General features: G+C 41.0%; 1 protein-coding gene across 1 annotated transcript; it reads right to left on the reverse strand.

Annotated features, from left to right (window-relative positions):
• Nucleotides 1-1,747: 1,747 nt before the first annotated feature.
• Nucleotides 1,748-19,098, reverse strand: SERPINB2 (serpin family B member 2). The gene is made up of 8 exons (XM_019986978.2): nucleotides 19,049-19,098; nucleotides 14,403-14,582; nucleotides 10,020-10,139; nucleotides 8,246-8,374; nucleotides 7,488-7,605; nucleotides 4,337-4,479; nucleotides 3,488-3,652; nucleotides 1,748-2,948 (listed from the first exon to the last, which is right to left on the reverse strand). Exons 2-8 carry the CDS (start codon nucleotides 14,571-14,573, stop codon nucleotides 2,544-2,546), a joined length of 1,251 nt encoding a protein of 416 aa, XP_019842537.2. The 5' UTR covers nucleotides 14,574-14,582; nucleotides 19,049-19,098; the 3' UTR covers nucleotides 1,748-2,543.
• Nucleotides 19,099-19,315: the final 217 nt, after the last annotated feature.

Consider the following 19,315-nt stretch of genomic DNA (forward strand, 5'->3'; position numbering starts at 1 on the left):
ATTGACTATGCCAAAGCCTTTGACTGTGTGGATCACAATAAACTGTGGACAATTCTGAAAGAAATGGGAATACCAGACCACCTGACCTGCCTCCAGAGGAGCCTATATTCAGGTCAGAAAACAACAGTTAGAACTGGACATGGAACAACAGACTGGTTCCAAATAGGAAAAGGAGTACGTCAAGGTTGTATATTGTCACCTGCTTATTTAACTTGTATGCAGAGTACATCATGAGAAACGCTGGACTGGAAGAAGTACAAACTGGAATCAAGATTGCTGGGAGAAATATCAATAACCTCATATATGCAGATGACACCACCCTTATGGCAGAAAATGAAGAGGAACTAAAAAGCCTCTTAATGAAAGTGAAAGTGGAGAGTGAAAAAGTTGGCTTAAAGCTCAACATTCAGAAAAACGAAGATCATGGCATCCGGTCCCATCACTTCATGGGAAATAGATGGGGAAACAGTGGAAACAGTGTCAGACTTTATTTTTCGGGGCTCCAAAATGACTGCAGATGGTGACTGCACCCATGAAATTAAAAGATGCTTACTCCTTGGAAGGAAAGTTATGACCAACCTAGATAGCATATTCAAAAGCAGAGACATTACTTTGCCAACAAAGGTCCATCTAGTCAAGGCTGTGGTTTTTCCTGTGGTCATGTATGGATGTGAGAGTTGGACTGTGAAGAAGGCTGAGTGCTGAAGAATTGATGCTTTTGAACTGTGGTGTTGGAGAAGACTCTTGAGAGTCCCTTGGAGTGCAAGGAGATCCAACCAGTCCATTCTAAAGGAGATCAGCCCTGGGATTTCTTTGGAGGGAATGATGCTGAAGCTGAAACTGCAGTACTTTGGCCACCTCATGCGAAGAGCTGACTCATTGGAAAAGACTCTGATGCTGGGAGGGATTGGGGGCAGGAGGAGAAGGGGACGACAGAGGATGAGATGGCTGGATGGCATCACTGACTCGATGGACGTGAGTCTGAGTGAACTCTGGGAGTTGGTGATGGACATGGAGGCCTGGCGTGCTGCGATTCATGGGGTCGCAAAGAGTCGGACACGACTGAGCGACTGAATTGAACTGAACTGAAGTCAAAGTCATGAGGCTACCTCTTTAGCCACCATGCTCCAGTGGGTCACCCATCCATGGCTTTCATCATAAAGAGGTCAACGCCTGGAATGCATTTTCAGGATCCAGCCACACTTCTGCAGCCAGGTCAAACTCCCTAATCCTCAGATCTTCTTTAGTTCTCAAGACTTAAATTATGTTCTTCTCTGCTGCTGATCCACTCAAAAGTGTTCATTGCTATTTGAAGCAACACACTTAAAATAAGAAAACAAGGGTGTTTTCCACCCTTGTGCCCAGCTCATCTCTACCCCTCTGAACTCTCTGTCAACTCACTCAGTGATTATGACCTTGATGCTATGTCTGCAACCACTAGACTCGGTGTTTATTCCTGATGTTCTGATTTGAATACAGGGGTCCCCAAAGGACTCTGACCCAAACTATCATTTTGAATTTCTAGACGTTTTTCTGCTGTGAGAAGGCAGTTCTAATCAATCTTTCACCCAACTCCTCCCCACCCCCAACACTGGGGCCCCTTGCAAAGCAGTTGGTTATTCCCTTGGCTCCTTTATTCTGTTTGCTTGGGTCTCACAAATGACCTGTGATGCCTGATTTCTGAGAAACAAGATAAGCAGGTCTTATAACCTAAAGACCTAGTAGAATGTAAACAAGCAAATGGTTTGTGAAAATAGGTTTATTTCTATATTTTTGCAACCTTACATAAGTTACAGCCACATGTATGTGATACATAATGCTAGACATTTGTTTAGAAATGCACACAATATGTATTTCCCTGTTGTTCAATGCTTTCTTCTAGGCTTCTATTACAAAAGGTCATGGAAGGCCGCCTACTTATCCTTCATTATAAGAACAAATACATATGCATGCATGCATGCTTAGTGACTAAGTCATGTTTGACTTATTGTAACCCCATGGACTGTAGCCTGCTAGGCTCCTCTGTCAATGGAATTCTCCAGGCAAGAACACTGAAGTGGGTAGCCATTTCCTTCTCCAGGGGATCTACCTGACCCAGGGATCGAACTCAGGTATCCTGCATTGCAGGTGGATTCTCCATCCTCTGAGCCACCAGGGAAGCCCACAAATACATATTTTTCCTTAGAAAGAAAAATAAGTGATACCTGGCTTCTGTAAATGTATCACCTATACTAGACAGCGACCATAATAAAAAAAAAAACAGTATATAAAATAATAAATAATACAGTAAAAGTTAATGCTATAAAATAAACCGAGAGTAAGAAAGAACTAAATGAGATATCATCCCATTTTAGAAGGCCAAATGATTAATAGGGGGGTAATGTTATGATTCACAGATGTCACGCTATGTCTGTGTTTCTAGTTAGTGTGTAATAAAAGTATTTCAGAAAAACAGAAACATGCAGAGAAGTTTTGGCACTTGGAGAAATCCTGAGGCTTACACTCATTTTACAAATTCCTGTGCAGAAATAGAAACTTTCAATTTAGGGTGAGGCAAATCTGCCCCAAAAGAGGATGCTCTTGGTTATCTTGTGCATGATAAAGAAGAGGAAAGGATGGTCTGCCACGAACTGCGGGCCTCCATGGCCTGTTCTCCCTGTCATGATGGCCCCAGTGCCGGCAGCAGCCTCAGTGCCCTCCTCGTTCACTTCCACCGAAGCCTGATGGAATACTTCAGACAGAAACAGGTCATTCTTTCCCGACATGCCTGAGAAATTGGCTCGGCCCTGGCTGAAGGCATCACCCATGCCCATGCTTGTGAGAATGGTCTTGAGTTCATAATGCTCTTCTAATTTGAACTCGGGGATGTACACCACCACGTCATCCTCTGCCATGGTGTCTTTGCTGAGCCACTTGTTGAGTTTGTCATAGGTGATTTCACTTTCTAGCTATGAATCCAAAACATAAAAAAAACAATGAATGCTTAGCAGAGAAGGACAACAACCTCTAATGTTGACAACCAATGACTTCACGATATTGTAGGTGATATTAAAATTTAATAGTTTGGTAAAAATTTTGCAAGAAGATAGCATGTATGACATGTGTTTAAGACTTATGAATGACAATGGGAAATCTGGCACAGTTCCTCTCAAACCAGTTCACGAATTCAAACTGCACACCATTTCTTCAGGGGTAGGTATATTGAAGGGTTTCCCAGATGGCTCAGTGATAAAGAATCCACCTGCCAATGCAGGAGACGTGGGTTTGATTATTGAATGGGGAAGATCCCCTGGAGAAGGAAATGGCAACTGACTTCAGTAATCTTGCCTGGGAAACCCCATGGACAGAGGAGCATGGTGGGCTACAGTCCAGGGGGTCTCAAAGTGTTGGGCCTGACTTAGGGACTAAATAGCAACAACAACAGCAGACGTGTGCAAGGGTGAGTTTAGCCCCAGCAGTTTAAAACAATGGAAGTTGGAATTCTTACCATCTCCAAGCCCGTAGAGGATTCAGCAATTCCATCTGGGAGCAGCAGGAACATACTGACATCGCCAGCATATGGGAGTTCTAGAATCTGGACCTTCAGATCTGCTATGTATCCAATGTTTAGCTTTTCATTCAGGAACATCATCTCTACTGATTTGCGCTGAGTCTAAAGTAATTAAAAAGTAAAATATGAAAGTTGATAGTAAGATGTCAAAAGATTTACAATCAGACATAAAAGAGAATGGGTTATGCTTTCATGCTAAAGAAATATGTTTTTCAAAAATTAAAAATTTGTTTTGAAATTTGTTTAGAAATGTCAAAATATATTTAAAAAATAAAATTTATTATTTGCATATTCTCACAGTGATTCTGATCTATTTCGTTATTTTCAAGATAGTACCCATTAGTAATAAGATGGACAGTTATAATAATACTAAAACATTTGTTCAGTACTTACTAGGGGTCAAGAACTCTGCAAAATCTCATTGAATCTTTAACAACCTTTTAGTTTGGAAATTATCATACTAGTTTCACAAATCAAAAAATGGAATGCATGAACCAGAAGTAACATCATAGCTGGTCAGCAGTAGAGCCTAAATGTGAGTCCAGAATTGTGTAATTATAAAGCCCATGGTCTTCACCACTACTCATAAGGCCTCTCAGAAAATTACTGAGTGCAATTCGGGAAACTAAAAGAGTCAATAAACTATCCAGTGTGCATAACATATAACTATTAATAGCAAATCATGCATGGGTATCAATGAGTGGTCCCTAATTATTCTTTCTCTATTTTGTCAAAGGCCCTAAACTCTATGTTAAGAAAATTCAATTTGTTGTTATTGTTTCATACCGAGTTCACACGGAAAGGATAAAGTCCTTTTAATTTCTTCTGAAATGGAGTCTTCCACCTTCCTTTGAAGTAGACAGCATTCACCAGGACCATCTTGGTGTCTACATCAACAGAACCTTCAGGTAGCAAGTTTGGGATTTTGCCTACAGAAAATATGATATATGTTTAGGTTTTATGATTAACAATTATAAAGTCATTATGATTTCTTGAGTCTTTTGAGTCACCATCAAGCTCAACATCCACATTTATCATACTCTGAAGAGATGCTGATAGTCACTTTCAAATTTTTCTCTTAATTTATTTAAATCATAAGTAAAACCCAGACCAAAATTTTCAGGTTTACAAACTTCAAGAGAAAATAAAGAAGTAATATAATTATGATTTAGAATTACTATCAGACTTGGAATATTTTTTTAAAGTTTCTTTTTTAAATTTATTTCCTTTGGCCACACTGTGCTGCATACAGGATTTTATTTCCCTGACCATGAATTGAACCTGCATCCCTTGCTTTGAGAGTGCAGAGTCTTAACCCCTGGACCACCAGAAAAGTCCCAGAAAATTTTAAATTCCTTTTATACTGTTTTCTCAAAATTTTGTAGTTATATGAAGTTAGTTCATTCAGATGGGAGTGAAAAAGGGACTCAAGGAATATAATGGGCTTCCCTGGTGGCTCAGATGGTAAAGAATATGCCAGCAATGCAGGAGACCCAAGTTCGGTTCCTGGGTGGTGAAGATCCCCTGGAGAAGAGAATGGCAACCCACTCCAGTATTCTTGCCTGGAGAATTTTATGGGCAGAGGAGCCTGGTGGGCTGCAGTCCATGGGATCGCAAAGAGATGGACACAATTTAGTGACTAACACTAACAAGGAATATAATAATGCATTTCCCCAGTAAGTCACTAGGGCTTCTTCTAGATCTGGTCTTGACAGCCCATGGGTCTACTGATTCACCCAAAAACAATGTTTTGGAAGTTGTGATAGACCTACATAAGGAATAGCACAGATTCCATTAAGTAATAAAGGAAGAATTGTCCTGGGGAGGCTTAGAATACTGGAGCGACATTCTAAATCATTTAGGAAAAAAAGTGCAATTAGTTCTGCAAGAGAGCTGAATAATGCAGAGAACTGTGACAACACAGAGAAGGGAGTGAATGATTGAGCCCAAAAAAGTTCCCAGAAATAATAATATCTGAGTGCGATTTTTTTTTAAGTTAATTTAAGAAACAGCCCATTTATAGTGAATACCTGCTCTGTAGTATTTCAACCACATTATTTTATTTAACCTCACAACCACTCTAGTAAGGGAGTATTATTGGTGTCATTTTACACAAGAAGGAAATCAACCCTTCATTGGAAGGACTGATACTGAAACTGAAGCTCCAATACTTTGGCCACCTGATGGGAAGAGTTGACTCATTCGGAAAGACGCTGATGCTGGAAAGACTGACAGCAAGAGGAGAAGGTGGCAACAGAGGATAAGATGGTGAGATGGCATCACTGGCTCAATGGACATCAGTTTGAGCAAACTACAGGAGATAGTGAAGGACAGGGAAGCCTGGCATCCTGCAATTCATGGGGTGGCAGAGTCGGACAAGACTTAGCAACAGAACAACAATGCAAATGGACACTATAGTGAGATATTAGTAACCTTTCCAAGGTCACAATGCTTGAGAACCGGTCAGAATTCCACCATCTTCCATTTCTACTGACAGATATGAGACTCAAGCGAAAAGGTCAGTACTCTTGCCTAGAAAATTCCATGGATGAAGGAGCCTGGTGGGCTACAGTCCATGGGGTCACAAAAAGTTGAACATGACTGAGCGACTTCACTTCACTTCACTTGGAAATCTGCTGGGACTTTATTTAACTTTGTGACACATAGTATTTGATCATAACAAGGAAAAAAGAAATATTTTCTCAAATTATTATAAAAATCATTCCAAATGACTATTTGGCATTTTTTCAATTCCACTCATTGATTTATAGCCATTCACCACAAATGCTTAGAAAGAAGAGAAATTCTTGCTGTTCTCAAAAAAGCAAAGCTTTCATGTGTCTCTTTAATTTTGCAATCTGCTTTGACTTTCATTTCTGTTAAATCTTCACTTTCTCTGCTTTCTTTTTGTCAGTGGTGTTTCAGTCTTTTAAAGCAGTAATTTAAAAATCTAGAAATGAAGAACTGAAGTAGGTCAACTATTTTTAGAGAAATAATACTTTTTTCAATTCTACAGAACTTAATACAAGTGTTTTTTTCTATTATGGTAGCTAAGAAAGCAGGATAGCATACTATGACTTGAAATAATGTTTTAAACATAGGATGTAGGGATTTCCCTAGTAGTCCAGTGGCTAATATTCCATGCTCCCAATGCCAAGGGCCCAGATTCAATCCCTGGTTGAGGGAACTAGATTTCACATGCCACAACTGTGACCCAACACAGCCAAATAAAAATGTATTTAAAAGTAAATAAATAAACATGGGAGATAAGTGAAAATATGTTTTATGCATTAAGATATCAAACTCTTTGAGCATTAAATTGAAGAATTCCAGAATTAGACTAAAGCTCAGAAGAAGCGGGAACCCCAGATGTACCACTAACCGATAGTGGCATCTTAGATGAGTCAGTTAAGAACCAAGGACATGTGTAACCAAGGTAGAAATAGCTTAGATGATCAATGACAGATGAAGCAGGGACTGAAAGAAATTGACAACATACTGACTCTGAATGGTGCAATAGAAGAAAGAGTTAAAATTTTATGGTCTCTCCTTTTTCCATTACTGATATTCTCACACCAATTACTCAGTTGACAACTGTGCCTTTGTTCTTTACGTTTGTTCATAGTGAACATAAAGTCACAATTATTTCAGTACTGATATTTCCTATGTTAGAAAAGATCTGCCTCTTCTTACATTCTATTCTAAGGTAATAATCCAAAACCAGATTATTGAAATTCTGAATATATATCTTCTATTAGGATGCCTCCGTTATTTTTTTTTCTCACTTAAAATACCACTAAGCTCCACAAGTATCAAGTTACATTAGCCAAAATAACTAAGGTTGGGATTAAGAGTTAAGTTTAAGGACTTAAAAAAAAAAAAAAAATCAGAGTTTTCTATCTGGAAAGAAGAGCAGAAACTATTTCCTTGGGTTTACCTTTAGTTTGGGTCTTGACCCAGGAATTAATCTTTTTTCTGGTGTCTTCTGCACATTCTAGGAAGTCCACCGCCTGGGGTTCTGTAGAGTAATATTTCTTGGAGAGTTGCATGTATTCCTTTAAAGTGAAAACAATAATGACAAAGGTTACATAGACTATACACCCAGCAAGTGAAAGTGTTACTTGCTCAGTCGCCTCGGACTCTGTGACTCCATGGACTGTGGACCACCAGGCTCCGTCTGTTCATGGACTTCTCCAGGCAGGAATACTAGAATGGGTTGCCATGCCCTTCTCCTGGATACCCCACAAGCAATGGTGTAATTGTAAATTACAGGTTTCCTGTCAAGATTGGGGAGCCTGAAGAATGGGTAGCGGGGTGGCTGGGGCGCTGATTATGCGCTCTTTTGACCGCCCCCCCACCCCAATCCAGTCCCGACTGCACTTGTTCTCCTGCCTACTGTGCATTATGAACAGAGTACAGAAGGAGAGGTTGGGCGTGGAGTTAGCGGTTCTGGGAATAGCTGTGTCCGCCTCCTGACTTGTGATTTTACACGTAGGGTTTTTACAGTAGAAAGAGGAAGCACCCACGGAGGGAGCGTAAGCATAACTGCGTTGGATCTTGTCCCATGGACTCGCAGAGCCTTAGCGAGCCCGAGTGGAATTCTGACCCACTGGGAATGAATCAGAGAAAACAGCTTTGAAAGTGACCTCATTGCAAGTTTGGGGCCCTGCCATTTAAATCGCAGGTTTCACTCACTTCCTTGAATCTTGCAGACTTCTCTCCAAACAGCATATTGGCACTTTCCAATAAATACTCCCCCGTGGACACGTTGATGGCATTGCTGAGAGAACGGAAGGATGAATGGATTTTCCCCGCAGCTTGTGCCTTAAAAGGAAAGGAGGGATTCGTTTTATATAACTCAGGACTCCTAAACAAGATATTTCTGAAGCAATAGTATTTTTTTCTAGGATATCAATAAAATGCTGTATTAAAATATACTTTTTTCTGTCACTTTGAAGGTAACTCTGAGGAAATACTGTTGATATAGATGTAGTACATTAAAATTTATCAGATAAGTTTTTACTTGTTTCAGATTTTGCTCTGCCTATGGATTGGATTTAACTGTGACAGAACTGAGATCCTAGAAAAAGTCAGGTTCCTTCGATACTTTAGCTAAACTATAAAGTCACTAAGCAATTTTTATTATATTAAAATGTCACCTTAGAAATGTTCTTTAAATATTTATTTAACTTCAACAAGTCCCATGGCATAATTAAGGGGTAGTCTGTGGAATGGAAAATCTGGAGTTTAGAAAACATAAAATTGAGGGGAATTCCAATCCTCAACCTGAAGTTTGCAAGCATGATGACAGACACAGGGCTTAGTCACAGAAACAGCTGGGTGAAGCCAAGGTCAGAGCCCTGAAGATGGACCACCTGCTGTCCACCCAGACCTGGCAGAATCGCCATATTGAAGAGGCCCTCTCTCTATCCTGAGTCTGTAATTCCCTGGGTGACAGGCAGGTGGAGCATCAGCGTTCCCAGGAAGGAACCTGTGAGAGGTATCTCCCCATGACCTAACTCAGGGGTGTGATAGTGGAAATTGTTTACCAACAGAAGCCCACCTATACCAGCCTCTTATAATGTAGCTGGATGGCTGGTGTTTACGGAAGTGAATTACTGGGAAAAGATATTATTAATCTGAGATAGACTAGATGAATGGATGATAGATAGATAGTAGATGATGATCATGATAATGACGATAAATAGGTAGATAGATTGTTATTGTTCAGTTGCTAATTATGATGATGATAGATTGGCAGATAGGGAGATAGATACTGATAGATAGTAGATGATGATCATAATGATGACAATAGATGGATAGATGTGTGCTCATGCTCAGTTACTTGGCTATGTGCAGCTCTTCAAGACTCTTTGGACTGTATCCCACCAGGCTCCTCTGACTATGGGATTTTTCTAGCAAGAAGACTGCAGTGGATTGCCATTTCCTGCTCCAGGGGATCTTGCCACCCAGGGACTGAACCCACATGTCCTGCGTTTCCTGCACTGCAGGCGGATTCTTTACCACTAAGCCATTGGGGAAGCCCTGGATAGATAGAGAGGAGATAAAGGATATGTGAAGGTCAGAGACATCTCCTGAAGTCAACAAGCCTGGCCGTCTCCATTATTCAATTAGTTGTCACCCTTGACTCTGGAAATCTGCATTCACATGTATATTCTAGGAGTCTCTACATTGGCTTTAAAATACATTATACATACCCAACTAATGGCAGAGTGATGTGACAGAATTTAGAAACAGTCTTGACCTGGAAGTCATAAAACCTGGATTCTACCCCAGCTCTGCCCTTCCTTATCAGAGTGACCGTAAGATATTCACTCAAGGACTGTGAGTCTTAGTTTTCTACTGTAAAAGGTGGACGTTGTACTAGGTTTCTTCATAAATATTGTGACTTTATAACAAGTTCCTGGAAGCAAAATACAAAAGAACTAGGAACAGATGAGTCAGATACCTGCAAAATAGCATCAGGATAGGTGTCCCTCTGGATCTGCTGTGTGAAATCACAACTGGTGAGGCTCTGTGGGGTCACTGGGGTGCCTTTGTGGACTCCAACTTGGTTAAACTGAAGTACCTACAATTGGAATTCGAGAAAACTGGGTACATTTTTCTGCTGCATTATTTAGCTTTTAAATCAATGGCTGTCAGGTACCTCTTAGTGGTCCTACGTCTAGTTCCCTGCCTTTGTATCTGGGCAGCAAGTCAGTGGGATTCCCTACATAGGAATTAGCATGAGTTATTTTATACTAATTCAAATACTGGCCATTTTGACAATATTTTTCTTTATTATGAGATGATTTATAACATTTTAATTAAATTACCACTCAACTCATAAATTGCCTTGAAAGAAGTAGCAAGGTTAACTCCTGACCTTTATTCTCTCTATTCAGTGGCCTTACATGATATACCCTTCTGTGATGGTTTAGACGCTAAGTCGTGTCCGACTCTTGCAACCCCATGGAGTGTAGCCTTCCAGGCTCCTTTGTCCATGGGATTGTCCAGGCAAGAATACTGGAGTTGGTTGCCATTTCCTTCTTCAGAGGATCTTTCCAACCCAGGGATCGAACCAGGGTCTCCTGCATTTCAGGCAAATTCTTTACTGACTTAGCTACAAGGGGAGCCCTTTATACCCTTCTAATCTGTCAAAAATTAGCAGCCACAGCTATCTTAAGCACAAAAACAAGTCGCTCAGTATTACCAGGGATCATCTAAAACATTTCCACAAATGTTATTTACACATGAAGAAATCCCCCACTTCTGTCCATGTTGGGGGCAGATGGCAGGAGTCAAAAGACAATATGAATTTCTTTTTAAAAATATTTTCATTTGTGGATTTATTTAGCTGCCCCCGGTTGAGGCAGGCAGCATCTTTAGCTGAGGCATGCAGGATCTTTAGTTTCCACATGTTCCCTGACCAGGGATCAAACCCAAGACCTCTTGCATTGGGAGCACAGAGTCTTAGCCCCTGGATCACCAGGAAGTCCCAATGTGAATTTCTTTACATTCTAAGTGGCAGATCCAGCTAACAGTGAAGCTGGCAGGTAAAGATTTGCCCTGGAAGGTGTTCAGGTCCCCTCTCCAATATCGTAGACTCCTCAGCTTGGCCCTGCTACCACCCACCCACCCCCACCTCAAGCATCTCTTGGGTCCCAGCCCCACAGGGCCCCAGGTAGGGAGGAGCTTATTGGTTAATGCGTTGATGGAGGAGGTTCTGACAAGGGAAGGAATGCAAGTTTGTCCAGCAGATGGTGAATTTCTAGGCTAGAAGGAGAGGTGTTAGGATTTCTGGGATCTTTCTCTGCTCTTCAGATCATATATTATAAGTTCCTACCTAATACTCTCTGAAAAGAAGCAGTCTGACTGCCGCTACACAAGGGGGACTATGGACTATTTTGTGTAAGAGCTTCTCTGGTTGTCCTACCTTTTAAGGAAGTTGACCCATAAGTCAGGGTCTCTGGGCAGCACTGAAGCCCTTTTGAGTCATGGCAAGAGTCCTTGCAAGTGTGGGGCATGTGAAATGACCCTGAGCCAGGCTGGGGCAGGTACCCTGCCCAGAGAGGCAGCCTGCCCTGGGCCGGTCTGTGGCCTTATCCTAAAGATAAGAGCTGGGTAAAAATACTCCTGCAAATCTCAAATTGTCTGTGCTCTGTAAGAGAGTATATATTTATTCTGTTTACCTTTTTTTCCACTACAACTGTTCTAGCTTTACCAGCTACACCTGTTCCCAACTGTGTGTGGCCTCTTCCTGCCCTGATTTTCTCATCTGTAAAGTGAGTATGGTAATCAGAGCACCTACCTCATAGGATTTTGTTTTCTGTGGATAAATTCCTAAAACATTCAGATGCCTGGATGGGGCATTGTATGTATCAGCTAAGAAAACAATTAGTTCTACCATGTACCTCTCCAGTTAACTGTAATTTTCATACCCATCTTGCCAGATACATATTTCCATTCACATTTTTAAAATAAGACAGTTACCACTAGACTCTTTTGAGTTATCAAATGGTGTTTAAGAGGTCTGCAACTAATGTACAAAATATGTGGTTAGCAATCCACATTACATATGATCAGATTAATATAGTTCATGGGTACAGAATGTCTCCCATCCAAGTACTAACCAGGCCCAGCCCTGTTTAGCTTCCAAGATCGGGAGGGTTCAGGGAGGTATAGGCATAGACCGTACAGAGTTTCTTTTAGGGGAGATGAAGATATTCCAAAGTTAGATTGTGGTGATGGCTGCACAATTCTTGTGAATATACTAAGAACTACTGAATTATAAACTTTAAATGGGTGAAATTTATGAAATGTGAATTAGAAATCAGCAAAGCTGTTCTTAAAAAGTAAAATAAAAAAATAAGAAAGCTGAGGCTCAGAGCATTAAATGTCTTCACTTACACACCTAGTAAGTGGCATAGCCATCAACCAAAGACAGGCAGGGTCTGTCCCCAAAGTCCAGGCTTTCACCTCCAAACCAAAGAGTGTATCCTCTTTTTTGGTAGAGAATTAAGCCAATTTGCCTTTGAATTTTAGAATCTCCCCATGTAGCAGAGTTACAAGAAAACTACTGTATATAAAATCCTTGTCCCATGTGGAGAAAATACCTTCCAAACACAGAAAAACTGTTGTACCCCGAGTGACCAATAAGTTACTTTTCCTCTAGTATCAAAGTCAAGGTTTTTACTTTTAGCACCTAGAGCACTTTGTTTGGCATTTGTCTTAAAAAAAAAAAAGGTTCTGATTCCTTTACATTTAAAAAGATTTCCCTGGTAGTCCACTGGTTAAGACTCCATGCTTCCAATGCAGGGGGCATGGGTTCGAGCCCTGGGCAGGGAACTAACATTCCACATGCCTCATAGCATGGCCAAAAACTAAATAAAAAAAAAAAATGAAGTCCTTGATGTTTTCTAAAGTTTTTAATGGAGTTCACTGCCTTTATTTATTTATTTTTTCAAGGCAAAGAAAATAAAGGGGAAGGAGTTTTGCAAAATGTGGCTGGTATCAGGGAGTTGAGCAACGGGGCTTTGTCGTAAGTCTTCACGTTTAAACTCTCACAAACACAGAGAGCGAAGCTCCCATCCTTTTTCCTCCTGCGGTGAGATTGGCTAACACTCTGTGTGAGCCACTCTGAACAAGTCCTGTCTTAAATGGGTCACCGTGTACCTCGAAGACTGTATCCATCTATCTGTATTCACACACTCAGGTGTGATTCTTACAAGAAACTCAACAGTAGCCAGCGGCATTCTGGTGTGACTGACAGCAGCCTCGATGCTTGTGGGAAACCAGAGCTTGTACTCATAGCATTCAATGCTAATGTCTATATAAATGGGACTAGGAAAGAATTTTAATGGTATAATTACCTTGTCTTGTCTCGGACCCAGGGAAGACAGGATCCTGTGAATTTTTTTAATTAATTAATTTATTTTAATTGAAGGCTAATTACTTTAGAATATTGTAGTGGCTTTTGCCCTACATTGACATGAAGGATCATGTGAATTTTAATAGCGCTGCATTCATCCCATAGGTTGATTGCTGTGTATAGGCAAACTAGTTCAACGTACTTCCATAGACCCAGACTCAATGAAAGGGTCCCCTGACTGACTTGGTGTCCATTCACCAAGGAAGGAGGCCAGTGGCCCTGACAGAAATCCCCCACGGTGCTGTGCCACTCCTGACCACCTTGACATTGAGGATTGGCCATCCCGTCAGCCCCATTTTGTTGACATGAGCTCACAGGGTGGAGAATGTTGGCTGAGGCCCTCTGAAGTCATGGTGCTCTCTGTGCCTCCCCCAGAGTGCAGAGACCGAGCTCTGGGACAGTTTTTTTTTTTTTGTCTCTTCGTAGCACTCTCAAAACCACTAAGAGGAATTCTTTACATAAATGGAAGGAGCCTGAGATGAGAGGACAGAAACCAGAGGAACCCCTGGGAAAGGTGCTTTAGTCCCACTGCCCATACGTCAGTGACACTTGTTTTAAAACCCATAAGAGGTAAAGCACACAAATCCTTTGAAAAATATAAACATTATCAGATGTCAGATATGGTCACTATTAACTATTTCTAACATTGTAGGACAAGAAACTCTGATAATCCTCCTGCTATATCAACCATTGAGGGTTTCTGTGGTTTGGCTCTTTTATAGATTTGAATCTAAGTAACACATGCTGTAATGGTTTGTGATGATTGCTGAGGACACGGATTAATACCTGGTGGGGGAACTAAGATTCCACAAGCCGCTGACTTTGTTATAGTCCAGATACCACAAGCATATAATCAGATCAGTTCTTCAATTCAGTTCAGGAATCCTTCAGTCCCAATTGGGAACTTAAACAGAAACTTACTTGGGCTATCTGGTCTGCAGTATTGCCCCGGGCGCCCAGGTAGACCATGGCCACGGTGGAGGAGATGCTCCAGGGACAGAAGAAGATATTCTGGGTGTTGGCGCTTGTATTTGCAAGATGCTTGAAGAAATTGAGGGCAAAGATTGTATTTGCCACATTAAGTTCTTCCATTGTCTCAATCTGGAAGGAAAACGAGGAAAAGCAACAGCTCTACGAGATGACTCAACATTTTGAGGATGTCAGCGGCATAGTACAGGCTGTACCCTTCACAGGGCAGGGGTTCCCTCTCTGTTCTCCCTTCACTGAACAGGGTCAGCAGCATTGTGACCCTGGGACCTGTGCAGCCACAAAAGGTTCCACTCTCGGTGCAATGCGCTGCTGTCACAACACGGCAGTTCCTTAATGATTTTATACAAAGGGTCTTGCCTGCATTTCCCTTTTGCACTGGATCCTGCAAATTACACAACTGATCCTGAGATAGAACAGTCCTATGATGCGTGGTGACCCTCCACCTCATAATAATGATAATAACAGCAATAACAATAAATAGCCCTGATTGAATTCTTAACTGTACAACAGATGCTGTATTCAACATTTTACCTGTACTAACCAGGTAATCCTTACACAAGCCCTGTGAGAAAGACACTGCTATTCTTGTGCTTACAAAGGAAAAAGCTACTGCCCAGAGAGAATCAGAAAAGTGACCCATGTCACTCAGCTATAAGGAACAGGACTGGAAATTGAAGCCAGGTTGGTGGGTACCTCCAGGGTCATACTCTCAACTTCAGTGTTGTACCTACAAACACACATCACACATACAGACACACAGATACACACACAGGGGCCTTCCCTGGTGGCTCAGTCAGTAAAGAATCCACCTGAAATGCAGGAGACCATCTGCAACGCAGAAAACTCAGATTCGACGCCCAGGTTGGGAAGATCCCCTGGAGAAGGAAATGGCAACCCACTCCAGTGTTCTTGCCTGGGAAATCTCATGGACAGAGGAGCCTGGTAGACTACAGTCCACAGAGTCACAAGAGTCCATGGACACGACTTAGTGACTAAACCATCACCATCGTACACACTAGAGGCAAATGCACAGATATTCAAATGCATGCCGCCTGCACACATACTCTTATTGGCCCCAGTGGAGATGGTCAAACTCCTTTCTAAAAGTGACCTAGACTCACCTTTCAAGAGTGGGTGTTTCACATCGCCCTATCTCCCATTCCTAGGCCCCCTCCACTCACTCACACACCACAGCCTTTCTTCCAAAGCTCCCCTGTGCTGAGCAGTTTGTTACTGGGAGTGCTGGAAAGGCCCCCTCCTCCCAACACCCCTAGCAGGGCAATCAACACCAGGTCCCCCTGCAGGGGTGGTCCTGGATATATGGAGCTCACACACACACATCATCCACCATCTGAAGATAAATAACAGACACATTTCCGTGACCTAAGACTCACAAGCAGCCAAATGCTTGGACACACCTGGGTGTGGGTGGGTACCTGCTGTTTCTAGCCAACAGATTGTATCTTATGTTTTCATAATGGCTTCAAACACACCCTGCACTTACCAAAATCTATAAATATACCAAGCAATGCTGACACTCATCACTCCACAGGAAGCCTTCTGGGGACTGTGGCTGCAGAGCCACTGGGGGCGGCCCTGGAGGAGGCGCTCTATAGCCATGGACTCCCTCAGCAGGGTCTCCAGGCTCATGGCTCCCTAGTCCATGGGTGTCTTATGTGAACATTCGGTTCATGAACATTTCTTGTGAAGAAAGTGATTGCATTTGTATCAAAATTTCTCACGTGAGTTACCACCCAATTGTATTTTATCAAGACAAAGTAGTAAATTCAATAAAATTTGTCCCTGAAACTCTCTCATGTCTTCTTGTCGCCTTTAATATTTGATATTCAACAGGATCAGCGTGAGGTATATAGAGGTTACATCCTGATGCCTAGAGAGGTTACTGCTACTGCTGCTGCTAAGTCGCTTCAGTCGTGTCTGACTCTGTGCGACCCCGTAGACGGCAGCCCACCAGGCTCCCCTGTCCCTGGGATTCTCCAGGCAAGAACACTGGAGTGGGTTGCCATTTCCTTCTCCAATGCATGAAAGTGAAAAGTGAAAGTGAAGTCGCTCAGTCGTGTCCGACTCAGCGACCCCATGGACTGCAGCCTACCAGGCTCCTCCATCCATGGGATTTTCCAGGCAAGAGTACTGGAGTGGGTGTGATTGCCTTCTCCGCTAGAGAGGTTAAGTAACTTATAAAAGGTCACAGAGTTTGTATGTAATGGTGCAGGGATTCAAGCTTCAGAAACCCACTCTGTCCAATGTCACTTACACTTTACTTGCTGATGGTGAATTACTATGTGTAAGAGTTTCACCCAGCTACTGGTTTGAGAAATGCTAGAAAGAGGAAATAAAAAGAGCAAGGAAGCCAGTTTTTGATACCTCTATAAGGTTTATTAAGGTTTTTAAAAGTCAGTTTCTTTTTTGGCTTGCTTCATCACTGAGATCAGATTAACCTGGGTGACAGAAATTTGTTTCCTCTTCCTTCTACATTTTAAAATCATCTTTATAATGAATTATTCCTGGGTAGATCCTTTTTTGCAAATTATCTCAAAAACATTTCAGAAACAGAGAATTAATAGCATAAATATTTCTCTATTGTGTATGAAAAAATAAAGAATCAGAGCTAGAAAAATAAACTTAAGCCTGGGAATTCCCTAGTGGTGCAGGGGCTAAGACTCTGAACTTTCATTGCTGAGGGCATGGGCTCAATCCCTGGTCAGTGAACTAAGATCCCACGGTCTGCACAGTGTGACCAATTAATTAATTAATGTAGGCCCCTCCTATACCCAATTATTATAATGACCTGAATAGTCAGTCACTTTGACACTAACAAAATTTAAGTGTCAAGACAAACTAACAGTAAGGGCTTTTAATGCCAAATTAGAATTTCAGTTGACTGTGACTATTTTTTTAAAAAATTTAAAAAATGAGTAAGGACAAAAGTAAATCACCCCAGATGTATTTACTTGTTTTAAAAACATTTAAAGTTTATCTTTCAGATAGGTGCAATTAACTGCATTTAACATAAAAAATAATGTGTTATGTCTATATCACAGTTACCAAATTCCTTCAGCCTCACTGTTTTATTTAACTTGCATAATTACTTGTCTGATAAAGCTAGTAATTCCAGTTATACCAATGAGAATATGAAGACGTCCATAGCACAGCTAGTTTCAAAGCCTACACTAGCTTCTGATCCCAGCTCTAGTGCTGTTCCTACAGACCTTTCAAATAAGGTCTGAGGAGTTTATATTTGTAGAAATCTATGAATATATTTTATATGCTGCTGCTGCTGCTGCTAAGTCGCTTCAGTCGTGTCTGACTCTGTGCGACCCCATTAGATGGCAGCCCACCAGGCTCCTCTGTCCCTGGGATTCTCCATATATATATATAATGTGTTTGTATGTGTCTTCTGACTCTACCACACGTCCACCTTGCATTTAAATGGGAGTCTGCCTAAGACCATGTAAAATCGAAGTCACTGAGTGACATCAGAATCTCTCAGAACAGGAAACACCTGTTGTGAATTTCTTAACACTAGAGTGAGCTACACAACTTTGACAATTTCTAGATATCATACTCCTAACTAACATTTAATATCATCTTTAGAGGAACAAACGGATGAAAAGCACGTGTGGGGCTGGTCTCTGTGATGTTTGTGTCAGTTCCTGAAACACAAGTTGACGAATGTGCCTCTGAAACTTGGCACAGGCGATAAAGAGCTCAGACCCACAGCCACAGTCCTGCTCACCGGCATCGAATGTTAGATTTGAGTGTGCTGTAGCATTTTTAGATGCATTTTTTTGTAGCAACACAGTGTAAATTTTTTTGAAATTGACCAGAAAAATTAATGACACAGAAAAAACAATACTTCAAGGAAATTTCCCATTCCAAATTACGAAGTTTTGCCCCCACAAAATTAAAAACCTTTTCTGCACTTGATTCCTTTCATAATGAAGTTATTTGTTTATGGGATATTAAATTATTTATTGAACTATTACTTTAGTCGATCCAGCAACTAGCTGGGCTCTTCTTTCTCTTTCACTAAACTGACCAATTATCAAACTAAATTCAACAAGTATATTCTGGTATTGAATTGAACCACCCAGCTTTTTGCTTAATTTCTGGTTGTTTAAGATGAAAACTGAGTCCTCTTTTTGTCTTTCTCATATTTATACACAATTTATAAATTACTTTCAGTTACTAAAATAATCCTTTTTAATTGATCTGGCTATTTTCATTAAATTCAGTGCCAAACACTAACTAGTAAAGGATACACACATTCTGAGCTGTTTGGTAAAACTGACATCACAACTAGAATGTACATTTTGGTTTGATGAATGTTACATAGGCATGTGCTGGTCTCTGAGATTTAAGATTAGGTCTAACTTAATTTAATTCAAATCTTGAACCAAAATATTCTCAAACAAGCAACTAAACAAGAAAACACCATGAAATTTTTACTCATCCTCTGAAAACATCCCACAGTTTAATTTTCATTATATTAATAATACCAGTATGCAAAATAAAACCCTATTACATAGATAGAGACAAAGAAATGACTGAAATACCTGGTTCTTCTCTGCCTGACAGGAAACGGTCTTCTGAGCGTTGTTAGAGTTCAGACATGGCAAGGACTGGTTTTATAAAGCTCTGCCCCTCCCACATGGCATTTTTTTTTTCTCTCTATCTGTATCCTTTGAGTGATTCAACATTTTACTCAGACATCATTAGAATAGAAATGCTTGTTTGCTAAGGCATCATTGAAGAAATTTGTTGGAAAGATGACATCATTCAGAAACCTAAGAATGTGGCAATACCTACATATGCCTCTTAAA

Source organism: Bos indicus, chromosome 24, assembly GCF_029378745.1.
Source record: "Bos indicus isolate NIAB-ARS_2022 breed Sahiwal x Tharparkar chromosome 24, NIAB-ARS_B.indTharparkar_mat_pri_1.0, whole genome shotgun sequence".
NCBI classification, from domain to species: domain Eukaryota; kingdom Metazoa; phylum Chordata; class Mammalia; order Artiodactyla; family Bovidae; genus Bos; species Bos indicus.